At 40.6% G+C, this 19,473-nt stretch overlaps 1 protein-coding gene across 9 annotated transcripts in view; it reads left to right on the top strand.

Moving 5' to 3' along the window:
- The window catches only part of LOC121579486 (serine/threonine-protein kinase MARK2-like), a 35,543-nt gene that overhangs the window by 6,725 nt on the left and 9,345 nt on the right, over positions 1-19,473 (top strand). For all 9 annotated transcript variants that reach the window (XR_006661666.1, XR_006661667.1, XM_045224429.1 and 6 more), the window contains 4 exons: positions 7,015-7,188; positions 18,652-18,705; positions 19,142-19,190; positions 19,407-19,472. Coding sequence is in view for 7 of the 9 variants with exons in the window: in XM_045224427.1 (XP_045080362.1) it covers positions 7,015-7,188; positions 18,652-18,705; positions 19,142-19,190; positions 19,407-19,472 (343 nt within the window). In the remaining 2 variants the exon portion in view is untranslated. The remainder of the gene's footprint in view (positions 1-7,014; positions 7,189-18,651; positions 18,706-19,141; positions 19,191-19,406; position 19,473) is intronic.

Genomic DNA, 19,473 nt, shown 5'->3' with positions numbered 1-19,473 from the left:
GAAGTGGCTTGTTGGGAAATGTGACATACTGTATTTGTCTCATAGCCTGTGCTTTTTGTTTCATCTTAGAATAAGTAGGAGAAGAGCAGAACTTGACTTATATTATAGAACAATGTTGTTTGTGTCAATTAGTCAACCTATGCCAAATAATGTCAAATAGCCTTGACAATTCTGTCCTATTCATACTAAATGACATTAACATTGCTCTTGATAAGAATCCATAGAATCTTCCAATTCAGAATGCAGAGTAGTAGTTCCGCCTTGGGCCCAGACTTGAACACGGAAACTAAGGTCCTTGCGGCACAACGCACACAGAACGGTGCCTGTGTCAACAATAGCTTTTCTGTCCACTTACGTATGCTCACAAGGTAACAATCTCCTCAAACACGTCAGCCATACACAGCGAGAGAGTGCAAAAGATCCAATGCAGAGTTTTTGAGCGCAGTGTGGCAGAGACATGTAAACAGATACCCCCCTTTCAGTCGCTTTTTCGTCCTTGATTTCCGGGGCTCCCGCACTCTAACTACCTCCTTGCCCTTTTTCCCACATACGTACTGTACCCTTCACCTTTTTCCTGCTCTCCGTCATTCCCTCGCTCATCCCCCACCCCCTTCCTTCTGTTCTGTCTGCTCACTTTCGTCTTCTTGAGCCACTCTTCAGTTCCCCAACAATTTCTCTCTGTCCTGTTTGCTTGTCTGTATGGATTTGAGCTGCTAGCAGAGACAAAAGGGCCCTCTGTCATTGACAGCCTCATTAGCTGAGAGATGGGGTGACTATGTAGATTAGTAAAAAGCATGAGCTGAAATTTTTGTGGAGGTACTGAACCTTAGTCACTGTTACCAGCCGGCTACCACCCGGTACTCTACCCTGCTCCTTTAGAGACTGCTGCCCTATGTACATAGTCATTGAACACTGGTCACTTTAATAATGTTTACATACTGTTTTACTCACTTCATATGTATATACTGTATTCTAGTCAATGATCATCCTATATAACTACTGCTGTACACAGCTTTTCTATTCATATAGACTACTGTTCATACTATTTCACACCATTATATACATATATTCCAGACTCTGACATTGCTTGTTCTGATATTTCTTTCTTTACATTTTTGGGATGTGTGTGTGTGTGTGTGTGTGTGTTTTTGTATTGTTAGGGATTACTGCACTATTGGAGCTAGAAACATAAGCATTTCGCTGCACCTGCTATAACATCTGCAAAATATGTGTACGCGACCAATACATTTTTATTTATTTTTACTAACAAAGAGTAAACTGTATAAAAAGAAAGTCGCACACTCTACAGTGCCTTCAGAAAGTATTCATACCCCTTGACTTACTCCACATTTTGTTGTGTTACAGCCAGAATTCGGAATGGATTAATTTTTTTACCCACCTACACTCAATCCGTAGTATAAAAGTAATCCTTCTACCCCCCCTCCCCCACCCCCCCCCCATAAGTTGAATGCACCAATTTGTAAGTGGCTCTGGATAAGAGCGTCTGCTAAATGACGTAAATGTAATACCCCATAATGACAAAGTAAAAACATGTTTTTAGAAATGTCAGCAAATTGAAAATGAATGAGTCAATACTTTGTAGATGCACCTTTGGCGGCGATTACAGCTGTGAGTCTTTTTGGGTAAGTCTCTAAGAGCTTTGCACACCTGGATTGTACAATATTTGCCCATTTATTCTTTAACAAATTCTTCAAGCTCTGTCAAGTTGATCATTGCAAGACAGCCATTTAAGTCATGCAATATGTTTTCAAGCCAATTTAAGTCAAAACTGTAACTAGGCCACTCAGGAACATCCAATGTCATCTTGGTAAGCAACTCCAGTGTAGATTTGCCCTTGTGTTTTAGGTTATTGTCCTGCTGAAAGGTGAATTCGTCTCCCAGTGTCTGTTGGAAAGCAAACTGAACCAGGTTTTCCTCTAGGATTTTGCCTTTGCTTAGCTTTATTCCATTTATTTTTATCCAAAAAAACTCCCTAGTCCTTGCCGATGACAAATATACACATAACATGATGCAGCCAACACCATGCTTGAAAATATGAAGTGGTACTCAGTGAAGTGATGTGTTGGATTTTCCCCAAACATAACGCTTTGTATTCAGGACATAAAGTGAATTTCTTTGCCACATTTTTTGAAGTATTACTTTAGTGCCTTGTCGCAAACAGGATGCATGTTTTGGAATATTTGTATTCTGTACTTATTTTCACTCTGTCATTTTAAGTTAGTATTGTGGAGTAACTACAATGTTGTTGATCTATCCTCAGTTTTATCTTATCACAACCATTAAATTCTGTAACTGTTTTAAAATCACCACTGGCCTCATGGGGAAATCCCTGAGCAGTTTCCTTCCTCTCCAGCAACTGAGTTAGGAAGGATGCCTGTATCTTTGTAGTGAATTAATAATTTCACCATGCTCAAAAGGATATTCAGCATCTGCTTATGTTGTTCTTTACACATCTACCAATAGGTGCCCTTCTTTGCGAAGCTTTGGAGAAATCTCCCTGTTTTTTGGTCTTGAATCTGTGCTTGAAATTCACTGCTCCATTTGTGTGACCTTACATTCATTGTATGTGTGGGGTACAGAGATGGGGTAGAAAAATCATGTTAACCACTATTATTGAACACTGAAGTGAGTCCATGCAACTTAATATGTGATTTGTTTAGCACATTTTTACTCCTGAACTTATTTAGGCTTACCATAACAAAGGGGTTGAATACTTATTGACTCAAGACATTTCAGCTTTTAATTTCTAAAATGTTCTACAAACAAAATTCCACTTTGACATTATGGGGTATTGTGTGTAGATCAGTGACACAATCTCTATTTAATAAATGTTAAATTCAGGCTGTAACAACAAAATGTGGAAAAGGTTAAGGGGTGTGAATACTTTCTGAAGGCACTGTATATACACTCCCCAACATATTTAGCGTCTGCTAAATGACGAAAATGTTAAATGTTTATTTGGATAGTGAAGCTAAAACTTTGAATTTGGCTCTACTCCAGCATTTTGGATTTGAGATCAAATGTTTCATGAGGCGACAGAACAGAATGTCACCTTTTTATTTTCATACATATCTGTTTTACCGTTTAGAAATTAAAGCATGATTTATCTAATCCCCCCCATTTGAAAGTGTCATAAGTATTTGGACAAATTCACATAGTGTATTGAAGTAGTCAAAAGTTTAGTATTTGGTCCCATATTCCGAGCATGCAATGACTAAATCAAGCTTGTGACTTTACAAACTTGTTGGATGCATTTGAAGTTTGTTTTGGTTTTGTTTCAGATTATGTTGTGCCCAATATAAATTAATGGTAAATAATGTATTGTCATTTTTGAGACACTTTTATTGTAAATAAGAATATAATATTTTTCTCATGGGTGTAACGGTACACATATTCGTACTGAACCGTTCGGTGTGGGGACCTCGGTTTGGTCCGCACTGTGAACCCGAATGTAAACAAAAAAAGAAGACTAGGCCTATAGGCTATTGCTACGCTGCGTTGTATGCCATTGGCTGAGTAAATCTGAGCAGAAAAAATATTTTAGGTTATTCCATTAAAACAACTAGAGCCTATGCTAGCAGATACCCATAGATGTGTAGTCATTGTGCTAATGCTAGCTATGACAAGCTAGAAGTTAGTCTACTAGCGCGAGTCGGCTTAGTATGGTTGGTTGCGGTCTCTGTCTCCCTTCTCATTGCTCCCGTGTCACTTGCTCACAGTACACACACCACTCATAGTACACAAACCGCAAGGCTAGAGTGTCTCTCCCTCGCGCGTCATCAGCTCTGGTTAATAAAGTAGCTTACAATTGACTTTTCTGCTGCTTCCCTCACTCTGATTGGACCGGGTCTGGATCCGACCAGGTCTATACGGAACTGGTGTAGTTGTCCTCAGATCCATTCTGAACCAACCCATCTATCTAAAAATATTCATGCATATTGGGTCCTTGATGACCTCTACTTGAGAGGCCCGACCATAACGATCACTGTCACAACAGACAATGCCAGGAACATTATGAATGCGGTCACAGAAGCTGGACTTGGACCACAAATACGGTGCTTTTTAGTTTTTCGTCTCTTGCCAAATGAACAAATTAACTACAGTAACTGTTGGCATTTAATTTTCCCGCTATAACGTTACCGTCACCGAACCGTGACCCCAAAACGTACTGAATCGTGGGTTTGGTGAACCCTTACACCCCTAGTTTCTGAACACTTCTACATTAATGTGGATGCTACCATGATTACAGATAAACATTCATTAATTGTGAAAAATTATAAGTGAGAAAGTTACAGGAACAAAGATCATACCACCCAAAATAAGTGACTCCAAAATGACACAATACATTATTCACCATTCAGTTCCTATTGGGCAAAACATAATCCGAAACACAACCAAGACAAACTGAAAATGCATTCAACAAGTTTGTAGAGTCACAAGCTTGATGTAGTCATTGCATGCTAGGAATATGAGACCAAATACTAAACTTTTGACTAATTGAATCATTATACAGTAGGGGGAAAACAGTATTTAGTCAGCCACCAATTGTGCAAGTTCTCCCACTTAAAAAGATGAGGCCTGTAATTTTCATCATAGGTACACGTCAACTATGACAGACAAAATGAGGGAAAAAAATCCAGAAAATCACATTGTAGGATTTTTAATGAATTTATTTGCAAATTATGGTGGAAAATACTTATTTGGTCAATAACAAAAGTTTCTCAATACTTTGTTATATACCCTTTGTTGGCAATGACACAGGTCAAACGTTTTCTGTAAGTCTTCACAAGGTTTTCACACACTTGCTGGTATTTTGGCCCATTCCTCCATGCAGATCTCCTCTAGAGCAGTGATGTTTTGGGGCTGTCGCTGGGCAACACAGACTTTCAACTCCCTCCAAAGATTTTCTATGGGGTTGAGATCTGGAGACTGGCTAGGCCACTCCAGGACCTTGAAATGCTTCTTACGAAGCCACTCCTTCGTTGCCGGGCGGTGTGTTTGGGATCATTGTCATGCTGAAAGACCCAGCCACATTTCATCTTCAATGCCCTTGCTGATGGAAGGAGGTTTTCACTCAAAATCTCACGATACATGGCCCCATTCATTCTTTCCTTTACATGGATCAGTCGTCCTGGTCCCTTTGCAGAAAAACAGCCCCAAAGCATGATGTTTCCACCGCCATGCTTCACAGTAGGTTTGGTGTTCTTTGGATGCAACTCCGCATTCTTTGTCCTCCAAACACGACGAGTTGAGTTTTTACCAAAGCTCTATTTTGGTTTCATCTGACCATATGACATTCTCCCAATCCTCTTCTGGATCATCCAAATGCACTCTAGCAAACTTCAGACGGGCCTGGACATGTACTGGCTTAAGCAGGGGGACACGTCTGGCACTGCAGGATTTGAGTCCCTGGCGGCGTAGTGTGTTACTGATGGTAGGCTTTGTTACTTTGGTCCCAGCTCTCTGCAGGTCATTCACTAGGTCCCCCCGTGTGGTTCTGGGATTTTTGCTCACCGTTCTTGTGATTATTTTGACCCCACGGGTGTGAGATCTTGCGTGGAGCCCCAGATCGAGGGAGATTATCAGTGGTCTTGTATGTCTTCCATTTCCTAATAATTGCTCCCACAGTTGATTTCTTCAAACCAAGCTGCTTACCTATTGCAGATTCAGTCTTCCCAGCCAGGTGCAGGTCTACAATTTTGTTTCTGGTGTCCTTTGACAGCTCTTTGGTCTTGGCCATAGTGGAGTTTGGAGTGTGACTGTTTGAGGTTGTGGACAGGTGTCTTTTATACTGATAACAAGTTCAAACAGGTGCCATTAATACAGGTAACGAGTGGAGGACAGAGGAGCCTCTTAAAGAAGAAGTTACAGGTCTGTGAGAGCCAGAAATCTTGCTTGTTTGTAGGTGACCAAATACTTATTTTCCACCATAATTAGCAAATAAATTCATAAAAAATCCTACAATGTGATTTTCTGGAAAAAAAATTCTCAATTTGTCTGTCATAGTTGACGTGTACCTATGATGAAAATTACAGGCCTCATCTTTTTAAGTGGGAGAACTTGCACAATTGGTGGCTGACTAAATACTTTTTTTCCCCACTGTAAGTGTCCAGAGTCATTCCACCTCAAATAGCACAAGGATTTTGACACCCACCATCTCAGATTGTTCTGAAATAATTTCTTTAGTTTAAACCAAATAAGATTATCATTCATGAAATATAATTTGATTAAACTAATTAATTGCACCCAAATCTGGCCATTTTGAGCCTGTAATCGAACCCACAATTGGTGATATTCCAGATACTCAACTAGTCTCAAGAAGGCCAGTTTTATTGCTTCTTTAATCAGCACAACATTTTCCAGCTGTGCTAACATAATTGCAAAAAGGTTTTCTAATGATCAATTAGCCTTTTAAAATGATAAACTTGGATTAGCAAACACAACGTGCCATTGGAACACAGGACTGATGGTTGCTGATAATGGGCCTCTGTACACCTATGTAGATATCCCATAAAAAATCAGCCGTTTCCAGCTACAATAGCCATTTACAACATTAATAATGTCTACACTGTATTTCTGATCAATTTTATGTTATTTGAATGGACAGAAAATGTGCTTTTCTTTCGAAAACAAGGCCATTTCTAAGTGACCCCAAACTTTTGAACGGTAGTGTACATAGGGGAGTATATGCTCCCAACAATTTAATGGGTAAACCTAATGGGTTAGGTGGACCCATTAAATTGTTGGGAGCATACATAGTGTGCGACTTTCTTTATTTTTATACAGTGACTATGTCGATTGAGAGATCAGCATTATTGGCCAGTATCAAGTTATGCTCACAGTTGCGTTTTTCTATGAGGACTCCTTGGATCCAAGGCTCTTTCTCCTTTGATGGGAGTCTAAAATGCATTGTCTGGATTTGTGTCAGAGGTGTTGTGTAGGAGTGGTGATTTCCTAACACTAGCCTAACAGAATTTTGTTCCCGTCTTTCAGTCTCACTCGGAGTCCAAGGCAGGCGGGCGTCCTAATATGCCGCGGTGCCGGAATTCTGTCGCCACGACGCCAGACGAGCAGCCACACATTGGCAACTACCGGCTGCTGAAAACCATCGGCAAGGGCAACTTTGCCAAGGTCAAACTGGCCCGTCATGTCCTCACAGGGAAAGAGGTGAGGATAAACTATGAGATCAAACCAAGTCCAAGCATTGGATTTAGTGGCAATGATGTTTTTGCTTTTTTGTATGATGTGTTGTTATTAGGGATGTGAATTTTTCCTTTCAAGCACGATTATATACGCATCTAGATACATGGGCTCTGATACTTTTAGTTTGAAACAATTTGGTGTGATTTCAGTTTGATTACTGGAAGGAATCGATGTGATTCGATACAATTTGATGCACTAACATTTGTTGTATGAACACATTCATTTTCCATTCTAAATTCAAATCTGATGAAGCTCAGGAGCTGGGCCTCTGAACTGGATCTGCCTGAGCTGACTTCTCTGAGCTGAGCGGCCCTCTTTGTGTGTGTGTGTGTCTCGGGGGTCACGTTATCAGAAATCTGCATTTTCAAAATTTCAGACTGCGTTTTAAACCATTTCACCTGTGTTTTATATTGAAAGTCTTGTTTTTTTTGCGTCAATAGAGTGATCAGGAGCGTGCAACTATAGATTTCCTTCACAGAAAATACATTACTGCAACACATTTGGCAGAAAAAAAGCTTAATTTCCATCAAATGACAACAGAAGTGCAACGCTACAGGTACAGTGCCATCAAAGTATTCACACCCCTTGACTTTTTCCAAATGTTGTTGTTACAAGGTGGGATAAAAATTTATTTAATTGTACTTTTTTTGTCAATCTACACAAAATACTCTGAAAGTGGAAGAAAAATTCTAACATTTGTTAAAAAAAAAATATATATATATAAAACTATCTTGAGTAAGTATTCAACCCCCTGAGTCAATACATGTTAGAATCACCTTTGTTACAGCTGTGAGTATTTCTGGGTAGGTCTTTAAGAGCTTTGCACACCTGGATTGTACACTATTTACACATTCTTTTTTTAAGTCTTCAAGCTCTGTCAAGTTGGTTGTTGATCGATGCTAGACAGCCATTTTCAAGTCTTGCCATAGATTTTCAAAACAATTTAAGTCAAAACTGTAACTAGGCCACTCAGGAACATTCAATGTCGTCTTGGTAAGCAACTCCAGTTAATAGCCTATTGGCCTTGTGTTTTAGGTTATTGTCCTGCTGAAAGGTACATTTGTCTCCCAGTGTCTGTTGGAAAGCAGACTGAACCAGGTTTTCGCCTTTTGTGCTTAGTGCTATTCTTTTTTCTTTTTTTTTTTATCCTAAAAAAACTCCCTAGTCCTTGCCGATGACAAGCATACCCATAACTTGATGTTGCCACCACCATGCTTGAAAATATGAAGAGTGATACTCAGTGATGTGTTGTTGGATTTGCCCCAAACATAACGCTTTGTATTCAGGACATAAAGTTAATTTCTTTGCCACATTTTACTTTAGTGCCTTATTGCAAACAGGATGCGTGTTTTTATTCTGTACAGGCTTCCTTTTCACTCTGTCAATTAGGTTAGTATTGTGGAGTAACTACAATGTTGTTGATCCAGTTTCAGTTTTTTCCTGTCACAGCCATTAAACTCTAACTGTTTTAAAGTTACCATTGGCCTCATGGTGAAATCCCTGAGTGGTTTACTTCCTCTCCAGCAACTGAGTTAGGAAGGACATATGTATCTTTGTAGTGACTGGGTGTATTGATACACCATCCAAAGTGTAATTAAGAACTTCACCATACTCAAAGGGATATTTAATTTCTGCTTTTTATTTTATTTTTTGCCATCTACCAATAGGTGCCCTTCTTTGCAAGGCATTGGAAAACCTCCCTGGTCTTTGTGGTTGAATCTGTGTTTTTCACTGCTTGACTGAGGGACCTTACAATTATCTTTATGTGTGGGGTACAGAGATGAGGTAGTCATAAAAAAATCATGTTAAATACTATTATTGCACACAGTGAGTTTTTGCAACTTATTATGTGATTTGTTAAGCACATTTTTACTCCTGAACTTATTTAGGCTTGCCATAACAAAAGGGTTGAATACTTATTGACTCAAGACATTTCAACATTTCCTTTATAATTCATTAGTAAAAAATTCTAAAAACATAATTCCACTTTGGTTATTGTGTGTAGGCCAGTGACACAAAATCTCAATTTAATCCATTTAAAATTCAGGCTATAACACAAAAAAAGGCTTCTGAGCTGAGCCATAGGGCGCCCACTAATTAACTTGTCATTTTACAGGGCTCCAGACTGCGAGCATTGAGATACGGAGTGCGTGAAATGTGCATCGGCGATTGTGATTGCATAGGCCTCATTGGATAGTAGGCTACAACTGCGAAGTTTTAGGACTTTTACTGTTAAATTAATACATGGCTACTAGCAGTGGGTATTATATTTAGAGTTGACGAACGTCCATTTACTCAGGTGTAAATTAGCCCCAAATATATGAGCCTATGATATTAGTGCACATAAAGATGTAGGCAAATTCATCTCTATTGAACAAGAAAATTCTGGAGCCCTATTTTAACAGTAAAATATAACAATCGCCAAATAGTCAACCCAAAATTCAAAATGGATTAGGTTGCACATCAAATTATTTTGAATCACAACACGTGAGATGAAACAACTTATTTCTTGAATACAATTTCAGTAGTCTATTAAACTTCTTAATAAAGCACTGTGAGTGACTTTATAAAATGATTACTCATTTTGTTATATTGCGTGTGTATGAGATACAAATAAAGCTAGTAATATGTCTCTCTTAAAAAATTTATAAAATGTAAATATAACGCAGCTTTGGATTTCATCCCAGTCTCAAAAGCCAATGGTTTTACATTTTCCAACTTTACTCCTGCTCCGACCATTATACAGTGTGGCTCGCACAAATGATTGCAGTCCTTGTTATGAAGTTACAACTTTACCATGTTCATGTAAAAATCACCAAATGCACTGACTGTTTAAAGCAAAACTACAAAAAACGATTACTTATTGTGAAACAGCAATCGAAAAGCCCCGATCAGCAGTTAGATGTGCAATCAGCAAGTTGAGTTGTCCACTCCGGTAGCATACACAACTATGCCAGTAAAACACAATTTTCTACAGCACATTTGGTAACAATCACCAAGCAAATTACATTGGTTGTCACCCAACTACACCGAACAAAAATATAAATGCAACATGTAAAGTGTTGATCCCATGTTTCATGAGCTGAAATTAAGATTCCAGAAACTTTCCATATGCATAAAAAAAACTTATTTAGCTCAAATTTTGGGCACGCATTTGTTTACATCCCTGTCAGTCAGCATTTCTCCTTTGCCAAGATAATCCATCCACCTGACAGGTGTGGCATATCAAGAAGCTGATTAAAAAGCATGATCATTACACAGGTGCACCTTGTGCTGGGGACAAAAGGTGACTCTAAAATGTGCAGTTTTGTCACACAACACAATGCCACAGATGTCTCAAGTTTTGAGGGAGTGTGCAATTGGCATGCTGACTGCAGGAATGTCCACCATAGCTGTTGCCAGAGATTTTAATGTTCATTTCTCTACCATAAGCCGCCTCCAACGTTGTTTTAGAGAATTTGGCAGTACGTCCAACCGGCCTCACAACCGCAGACAATGTGTAACCACGCCAGCCCAAGACCTCCACATCCGGCTACTTCACCTGCGGGATCATCTGAGGTGGGGGGGATGCTGGCTATGGAGTATTTCTGTCTTTAATAAAGCCCTTTTGTGGGGGAGAAACTCATTCTGATTGGCTGGAACTGGCTCCCCAGTGGGTGGGCCTAGCTCCCCAGTGGGTAGGCCTATGCCTTCCCAGGCCCACCCATGGCGGCGCCCCTGCCCAGTCATGTCAAATCCATAGATTAGGGACTAATATATTTCAATTGACTGATTTCCTTACATTAACTCTTAACTCAGTAAAATCTTTGAAATTGTTGCATATTGCTTTTATATTTCTGTTCAGTATAATAAAGCTTGTGATTTTACATTGTGAAAGCCATTTTACATGCATTTTAAATCGAATTTTGTCACATGCTTTGTAAACAACAGGTGTAGTCTAACAGTGAAATGCTTACTTAAGGGTCCTTTTCCAATAATGCAGAGTTAAAGATTAATCGTTTGTATTTAAAGATTTAAATGCAAAGTGAATAACAATAACGAGTAAAAAATAACATGGCTATATACAGTGCATTCGGAAAGTATTCAGACCTTGACATTTTCCACATTTTGCTATGTTACAGCCTTATTCTAAAATGGATTAAATTGTTTTTTTCCCCCTCATCAAGCTACACACAATACCCCATAATGACAAAGCAAAAACAGTATCACATTTACATACTGTAAGTATTCAGACCCTTTACTCAGTACTTTGTTGAAGCACCTTTGGCAGCAATTACAGCCTTGAGTCTTCTTGGGTATGACGCTACAAGCTTGGCACACTTGTATTTGGGGAGTTTCTCCCATTCTTCTCTGAAGATCCTCTCAAGCTCTGTCAGATTGGATGGAGAGCGTCGCTGCACAGCTATTTTCAGGTCTCTCCAGAGATGTTTGATTGGGTTCAAGTCTGGGCTCTGGCTGTGCCACTCAAGGACATTCAGAGACTTGTCCCGAAGCCACTCCTGCATTGTCTTGGCTGTGTGCTTAGGGTCGTTGTTCTGTTGGAAGGTGAACCTTCGCCCCAGTCTGAGGTCCTGAGTACTCTGGAGCAGGTTTTCATCAAGGATCTCTCTGTACGTAGCTCCGTTCATCTTTCCCCCGCTCCTGACAAGTCTCCAAGTCCCTGCCACTGAAAAACATCCCCACAGTGTGATGCTGCCACCACCATGCTTCACCGTAGGGATGGTGCCAGGTTTCCTCCAGACGTGACACTTGGCATTCAAGCCAAATAGTTCAATCTTGGTTTCATCAGACCACATAATCTTGTTTGTCATGGTCTGAGAGTCCTTTAGGTGCCTTTTGGCAAACTCCAAGCGGGCTGTTATGTGCCTTTTACTGAGGAGTGGCTTCCGTCTGGCCACTCTACCATAAAGGCCTGATTGGTGGAGTGCTGCAGAGATGGTTGTCTTTCTGGAAGGTTCTCCCATCTCCACGGAGGAACTCTGGAGCTCTGTCAGCGTGACCATCAGGTTCTTGGTCACCTCCCTGACCAAGGCCCTTCTCTCCCGATTGCTCAGTTTGGCTGGGCGGCCAGCTCTAGGATGAGTCTTGGTGGTTCCAAACTTCTTCCATTTTAAGAATGATGGAGGCCACAGTGTTCTTGGGGACCTTCAAAGCTGCAGACATTTTTTGGTACCCTCCCCAGATCTGTGCTTTGACACAATCCTGTCTCTAAGCTTTACGGACAATTCCTTCGACCTCATGGCTTGGTTTTTGCTCTGACGTGCACTGTCAACTGTGGGACCTTATATAGACAGGTGTGTGCCTTTCCAAATCATGTCCAATCAATTGAATTTACCACAGGTGGACTCAATTAAGTTGTAGAAACATCTCAAGGATGATCAATGGAAAGTCTCATAGCAAAGGGTCTGAATACTTATGTGAATAAGGTATTTCTGTTTTTGCTTTGTCATTATGGGGTATTGTGTGTAGATTGAGGACATTTGTATTTATTTAATCCATTTTAGAATAAGGCTGTAACGTAACAAAATGTGGAAAAAGTCGAGGAGTCTGAATACTTTCTGAATGCACTGTACAGGGAGTACCAGTACAGCGTCCATGTGCAGGGGTACAAGGTAATTGAGGTAGCTATGTACAGTTGAAGTCGGAAGTTTACATACACTTAGGTTGGAGTCATTAAAACTCGTTTTTTTCAACCACTCCACACATTTCTTGTTAACAAACTATAGTTTTGGCAAGTCGGTTAGGACATCTACTTTGTGCATTACACAAGTAATTTTTTCCAACAATTGTTTACAGACAGATTATTTCACTTATAATTCACTGTATCACAATTCTAGTGGGTCAGAGTTTACATACACTAAGTTGACTGTGCCTTTAAACAGCTTGGAAAATTCCAGAAAATGATGTCATGGCTTTAGAAGCTTCTTATAGGCTAATTGACATCATTTTAGTCAATTGGAGGTGTATCTGTGGATGTATTTCAAGGCCTACCTTCAAACTCCGTGCCTCTTTGCTTGACATCATGGGAAAATCAAAAGACATCAGCCAAGACCTCAGAAAAAAAATTGTAGACCTCCACAAGTCTGGTTCATCCTTGGGAGTAAATTCCAAATGCCTGAAGATACCACATTCATCTGTACAAACAATAGTACGCAAGTATAAACACCATGGGACCACGCAGCCGTCATACCGCTCAGGAAGGAGAAGCTTTCTGTCTCCTAGAGATGAACGTACTTTGGTGCGAAAAGTGCAAATCAATCCCAGAACAACCGCAAAGGACCTTGTGAAGATGCTGGAGGATACAGGTACAAAAGTATCTATAGCCACAGTAAAACAAGTCCTATATCGACATAACCTGAAAGGCCGCTCAGCAAGGAAGAAGCCACTGCTCCAAAACCGCCATAAAAAAGCCAGACTACGGTTTGCAACTGCACATGGGGACAAAGATCGTACTTTTTGGAGAAATGTCCTCTGGTCTGATGAAACAAAAATAGAACTGTTTGGCCATAATGACCATTGTTATGTTTGGAGGTAATAGGGTGTGGCTTGCAAGCCGAAGAACACCATCCCAACCGTGAAGCACGAGGGTGGCAGCATCATGCTGTGGGGTTGCTTTGCTGCAGGAAGGACTGGTGCACTTCACAAAATAGATGGCATCGTGAGGAAGGAAAATTATGTGGATATATTGAAGCAACATCTCAAGACATCAGTGAGGAAGTTAAAGCTTGGTCGCAAATGGGTCTTCCAAATGGACAATGACCCCAAGCATACTTCCAAAGTTGTGGCAAAATGGCTTAAAAACAACAATGTCAAGGTATTGGAGTGGCCATCAGAAAGCCCTGACCTCAATCCTATAGAAAGTGTGTGGACAGAACTGAAAAGGCGTGTGCGAGCAAGGAGGCCTACAAACCTGACTCCGTTACACCAGCTCTGTCCGGAGGAATGGGCCAAAATCCACCCAACTTATTGTGGGAAGCTTGTGGAAGGCTACCTGAAACGTTTGACCCAAGTTAAGCAATTTAAAGGCAATGCTACCAAATACTAATTGAGTGCATGTAAACTTCTGACCCACTGGGAATGTGATGAAAGAAATAAAAGCTGAAATATATAATTCTCTCTACTATTATTCTGACATTTTACATTCTTAAAATAAAGTGGTGATCCTAACTGACCTAAAACAGGGAATTTTTACTAGGATTAAATGTCAGGAATTGTGAAAAACTGAGTTTAAATGTATTTGGCTAAGGTGTATGTAAACTTCAGATTTCTACTGTACATATAGGTATGGGTGAAGTGACTAGGCAACAAGGATAGATAATAGACTGAGCTGTAGCAGCAGTGTGTGTGTGTGTTTGGCGTAAATATGCATGTGTGCATGTTATGTGTGTGTGTGTTTGTTCGCCCGCCCGCAATTGCTAATAACGTATCCGCAACTGCCTGACTATGTATGATAGTGAAAATCTGAGGCCCGCACCCAACATTTTCAAAAGATTTTGCTGAGTTAATTAATTTGGCCCTAATCTATGGATTTCACATGACTGGGCAGGGGCGCAGCCATGGGTGGGCTTGGGAGGGCATAGGCCCACCCACTTGGGAGCCAGGCCCAGCCAATCAGAATGAGTTTTTCCCCACAAAAGGGCTTTATTACAGACAGTGCTGAGGAGTATTTCTGTAGGCTACTGTCAGAGACAGCGTCATTATTTTTTGACAGGGGGTGCAGGATGTTTTTTGCCTGATTTGAGATGTTTCTGCTTATTTCCAACATTTTGGTAGGCTCTTTGTTAACTTGTCTATAATTAGATACATGCAGCTTCTCTTCTGTCTTTGTTGCCCCAGAAGACTAAATAAACTCTTGCTCACCAGAATGTCATAAATTGGTAGAATGAATGCTTCAATCTAGTTAACATCGGTCAAGTTTTCTCTGTTATCTGCTTCTTTCGCGGAGCAAAGATGTTTAGGGACTGGGGAGAAAAATGCAATAACAAATCCCCCCCCCCCCCAAAAAAAAAAAAAAAAAAAACCTTGCTGTGCAAAATGTCCAAATGACATCAGTTTGACCAGTTGTAAGGAAATAGAAAGCTGCGAAAACGACCAAATGGCTTGGATGCATATACACTGAGTATACAAAATATTAAGGACACCTGCTCATTCCATGACAAAGACTGACCAGGTGAAAGCTATAATCCCTTATTGATGTTACTTGTTTAATCCACTTCAATCAGTGTAGATGAAGGGGAGGAAACTTTTTAAGCCTTGAGACAATTGAGACATGGATTCTGTATGTGTGCCATTCAGAGGGTGAATGGCCAAGACAAAAATATCAATATTAGGAAGGTGTTCCTAATGTTTGGTATACTCAGTGTATTATGTGGTTGAAATACTATCAGCGTTTATGATGCTGATAAAGATAGATACCGTCTGTAGAGGTACTAACTGCGCATTCACGTTCTCTCAAGATGCTGAAAGAAAGAAATCAAATTTCTCCACTCCTGTTCCCGAGTAAAATTGTAGTCTACATTTGTATCATTTTACTGCAATAAATACTTTATTCTGCAGTAGTTAATATTAAGGCCATGTGCGAGGTTATAGACCTACAGTCAGTATCCAGATTTCAGTTTCCATTTAACCATCTGAACAGTAGGCCAAAGTTCCTGTGACGTGCCATAGGCCTATCTGAAGTTCCCGTCGTGTGACTGTCGATTTGTATAGGGCCTAACAATCATCACACATAACATAACCGGCACGGCTATCATCCTCTTTTACCACTTCACCAAATCTTTCCCAAACATTACTTTTCTGGCCCTCCCTTCTCTTTATTTTAAACTCTTTTTTTTTTTCAGGTTTTCTGCCCGATCCCAAAAGCATTTGGTCATTGGCTGTGTAGGCTATTTGGCACACGTACAGTTAGGCCCTAAATCTCAGGCTTACGCACTAATGCCAGATAGCCTAAAAATAATTAAAGAAAAACCTAAATGTAGCTTATAGATATAAATTGAACAAGAATGATACATTTATGGATTTTAAGATTTTCACTTTATTCAACCTCCTGCCACCCACCCTTCATCCACACAACATTTCATGACCCTAAACCCTCCCGCCTCACGGATTTAACTGTGGACACTGCGGGTTATGAGTCAACCCGTGCATCACTACTGTGTGTTGGGGTGTAAATGTGTAGAGTCCAGTGTGTGTTCAAAAAGGGTAAATGGAGGTAGCCATTTGATTAGCTATTTAGCAGTCATATGGCTTCACTGAAGGTGGCGCGCAGGTGTAGGCTATGAATATTAGATCATGGATAAGCCTACCTCTTGGTGGCGCCTGAGCAGCTGCGCTTTCTGCATACAGATACAGTGGGGACAAAAAGTATTTAGTCAGCCACCAATTGTGCAAGTTCCCCCACTTAAAAAGATGAGAGGCCTGTAATTTTCATCATAGGTACACGTCAACTATGACAGACAAATTAATTTATTAGCAAATTATGGTGGAAAATAAGTATTTGGTCACCTACAAACAAGCAAGATTTCTGGCTCTCACAGACCTGTAACTTCTTCTTTAAGAGGCTCCTCTGTCCTCCACTCGTTACCTGGATTAATGGCACCTGTTTGAACTTATCAGTATAAAAGACACCTGTCCACAACCTTAAACAGTCACACTCCAAACTCCACTATGGCCAAGACCAAAGAGCTGTCAAAGGACACCAGAAACAAAATTGTAGACCTGCACCAGGCTGGGAAGACTGAATCTGCAATAGGTAAGCAGCTTGGTTTGAAGAAATCAACTGTGGGAGCAATTATTAGGAAATGGAAGACATACAAGACCACTGATAATCTCCCTCGATCTGGGGCTCCACGCAAGATCTCAGCCCGTGGGGTCAAAATGATCACAAGAACGGTGAGCAAAAATCCCAGAACCACACGGGGGGACCTAGTGAATGACCTGCAGAGAGCTGGGACCAAAGTAACAAAGCCTACCATCAGTAACACACTACGCCGCCAGGGACTCAAATCCTGCAGTGCCAGACGTGTCCCCCTGCTTAAGCCAGTACATGTCCAGGCCCGTCTGAAGTTTGCTAGAGTGCATTTGGATGATCCAGAAGAGGATTGGGAGGATGTCATATGGTCAGATGAAACCAAAATATAACTTTTTGGTAAAAACTCAACTCGTCGTGTTTGGAGGACAAAAAATAAGAATGCTGAGTTGCATCCAAAGAACACCATACCTACTGTGACGCATGGCGGTGGAAACATCATGCTTTGGGGCTGTTTTTCTGCAAAGGGACCAGGACGACTGATCCGTGTAAAGGAAAGAATGAATGGGGCCATGTATCGTGAGATTTTGAGTGAAAACCTCCTTCCATCAGCAAGGGCATTGAAGATGAAACGTGGCTGGGTCTTTCAGCATGACAATGATCCCAAACACACCGCCCGGGCAACGAAGGAGTGGCTTCGTAAGAAGCATTTCAAGGTCCTGGAGTGGCCTAGCCAGTCTCCAGATCTCAACCCCATAGAAAATCTTTGGAGGGAGTTGAAAGTCTGTGTTGCCCAGCGACAGCCCCAAAACATCACTGCTCTAGAGGAGATCTGCATGGAGGAATGGGCCAAAATACCAGCAACAGTGTGTGAACTTTGAAGACTTACAGAAAACGTTTGACCTGGGTCATTGCCAACAAAGGGTATATAACAAAGTATTGAGAAACTTTTGTTATTGACCAAATACTTATTTTCCACCATAATTTGCAAATAAATTCATTAAAAATCCTACAATGTGATTTTCTGGATTTTTTCCCCCTCATTTTGTCTGTCATAGTTGATGAAAATCCTATTCCTTTTTAAGTGGGAGAACTTGCACAATTGGTGGCTGACTAAATACTTTTTTTCCCCACTGTATCTGACTTGGAGATAAATGATGCTTAGTTCGATAGGCTACTGAAGGAGAGGGACGCATCAATTTAGTCACAAAATATTAGAGGTGTTTCCAGAGGGAAGAAATACAATTATATGAGTAAAAAAACGTTTAATGTTTGAATTAATTTTCAGACTGATTCATGCTACATTATATATATTTTTTGGGCTCCCATGGACTGAAACACTCGTATCTTGAACATTTGAACCGGGGACCGATGTGTATCAGTGAATCGTTGCATCCCTAGATGTTATCATTGTGTACCTAATGTTGGCAGTGTGGTATCCTAATTCACTTGACCCAAATCACTGAACATTCTGATCTCTCTAGTGTGGATAATTTTGGATCAGCGTGTTGTGAAGTTGTTTGATGTGACATGCTTGGAGTGGGTCATCACATGGAGAAACAAAACCGAGAGCAGTAGAGTGGGGGAAAAGTCCTCATCCATCTCTTTCCACTGGTGGGTGGTATAGCCCAAGTCTGGTACTACTCATGTCTAATTTTTTTTCCCCCCTCCTATAAAAGGTTGCTGTGAAAATCATAGACAAAACACAGCTCAACTCTTCCAGTCTCCAAAAGGTGAGGACAATGAGATGCTGGGTTAATGCCATACGGTTGTTGTTTTGATTTATGTGTTCGGATATCTCTGAAATAGAAAGAATGAAGCTCAAATCAATGAGAAATTGTGACAGAGCACTGCTAATTCACATCCATCCTCTTGAAGTGTCTTCCAGTCCCTAACCCCAATCTTCTCCTGAAGAGGGTAGTTCCCTCTGTAGGGCTTAGGGCAGGATATGGGGGTAATTACAGGAAATTAGACCCAAGTACTTCCTGTAGTGATGGTTTGGGTGGGGTGCCAGTACTCTCTTCAGAAATGTATGCATGAAGACGTGCACACAGTGATTTTCACATAGTCTTGGAGTATAGAGTTAAAATTGTATCAGATAAACTCTGACTTTGTTGCATATAAACTGATTGATCCTATGTTAATGTTTATCTGTTCTCCTGCCCATAGCTGTTTCGTGAAGTGAGGATCATGAAGCTGCTCAATCACCCAAATATCGGTGAGCTTTGTGCTGCCCTCCTTTTAAGATTATCGTCATCCCCAACCAAATGACAGAAACATGTTTCTGTGTTTCTCCTGCCTGCTTATTGGTGGAGGCTTCCTGTGTAGAGGTCTTAGTTCAACTTTAGAAAATTGACAACTAAGTTGTGATGGAAGGTGTTGTCTTGATTGAATTGAATGTCTCTCTTGTCTCCTTCTCATCTTTTCTCTGTAGTAAAGTTATTTGAAGTTATTGAGACAGAGAAGACGCTGTACTTGATCATGGAGTATGCCAGTGGAGG

This window comes from Coregonus clupeaformis, chromosome 13, assembly GCF_020615455.1.
Source record: "Coregonus clupeaformis isolate EN_2021a chromosome 13, ASM2061545v1, whole genome shotgun sequence".
In the NCBI taxonomy this organism is placed as follows: Eukaryota; Metazoa; Chordata; class Actinopteri; order Salmoniformes; family Salmonidae; genus Coregonus; species Coregonus clupeaformis.
Note: the sequence above shows the minus strand (reverse complement) of the source record. Positions and strands in the feature narration are given on the sequence as shown.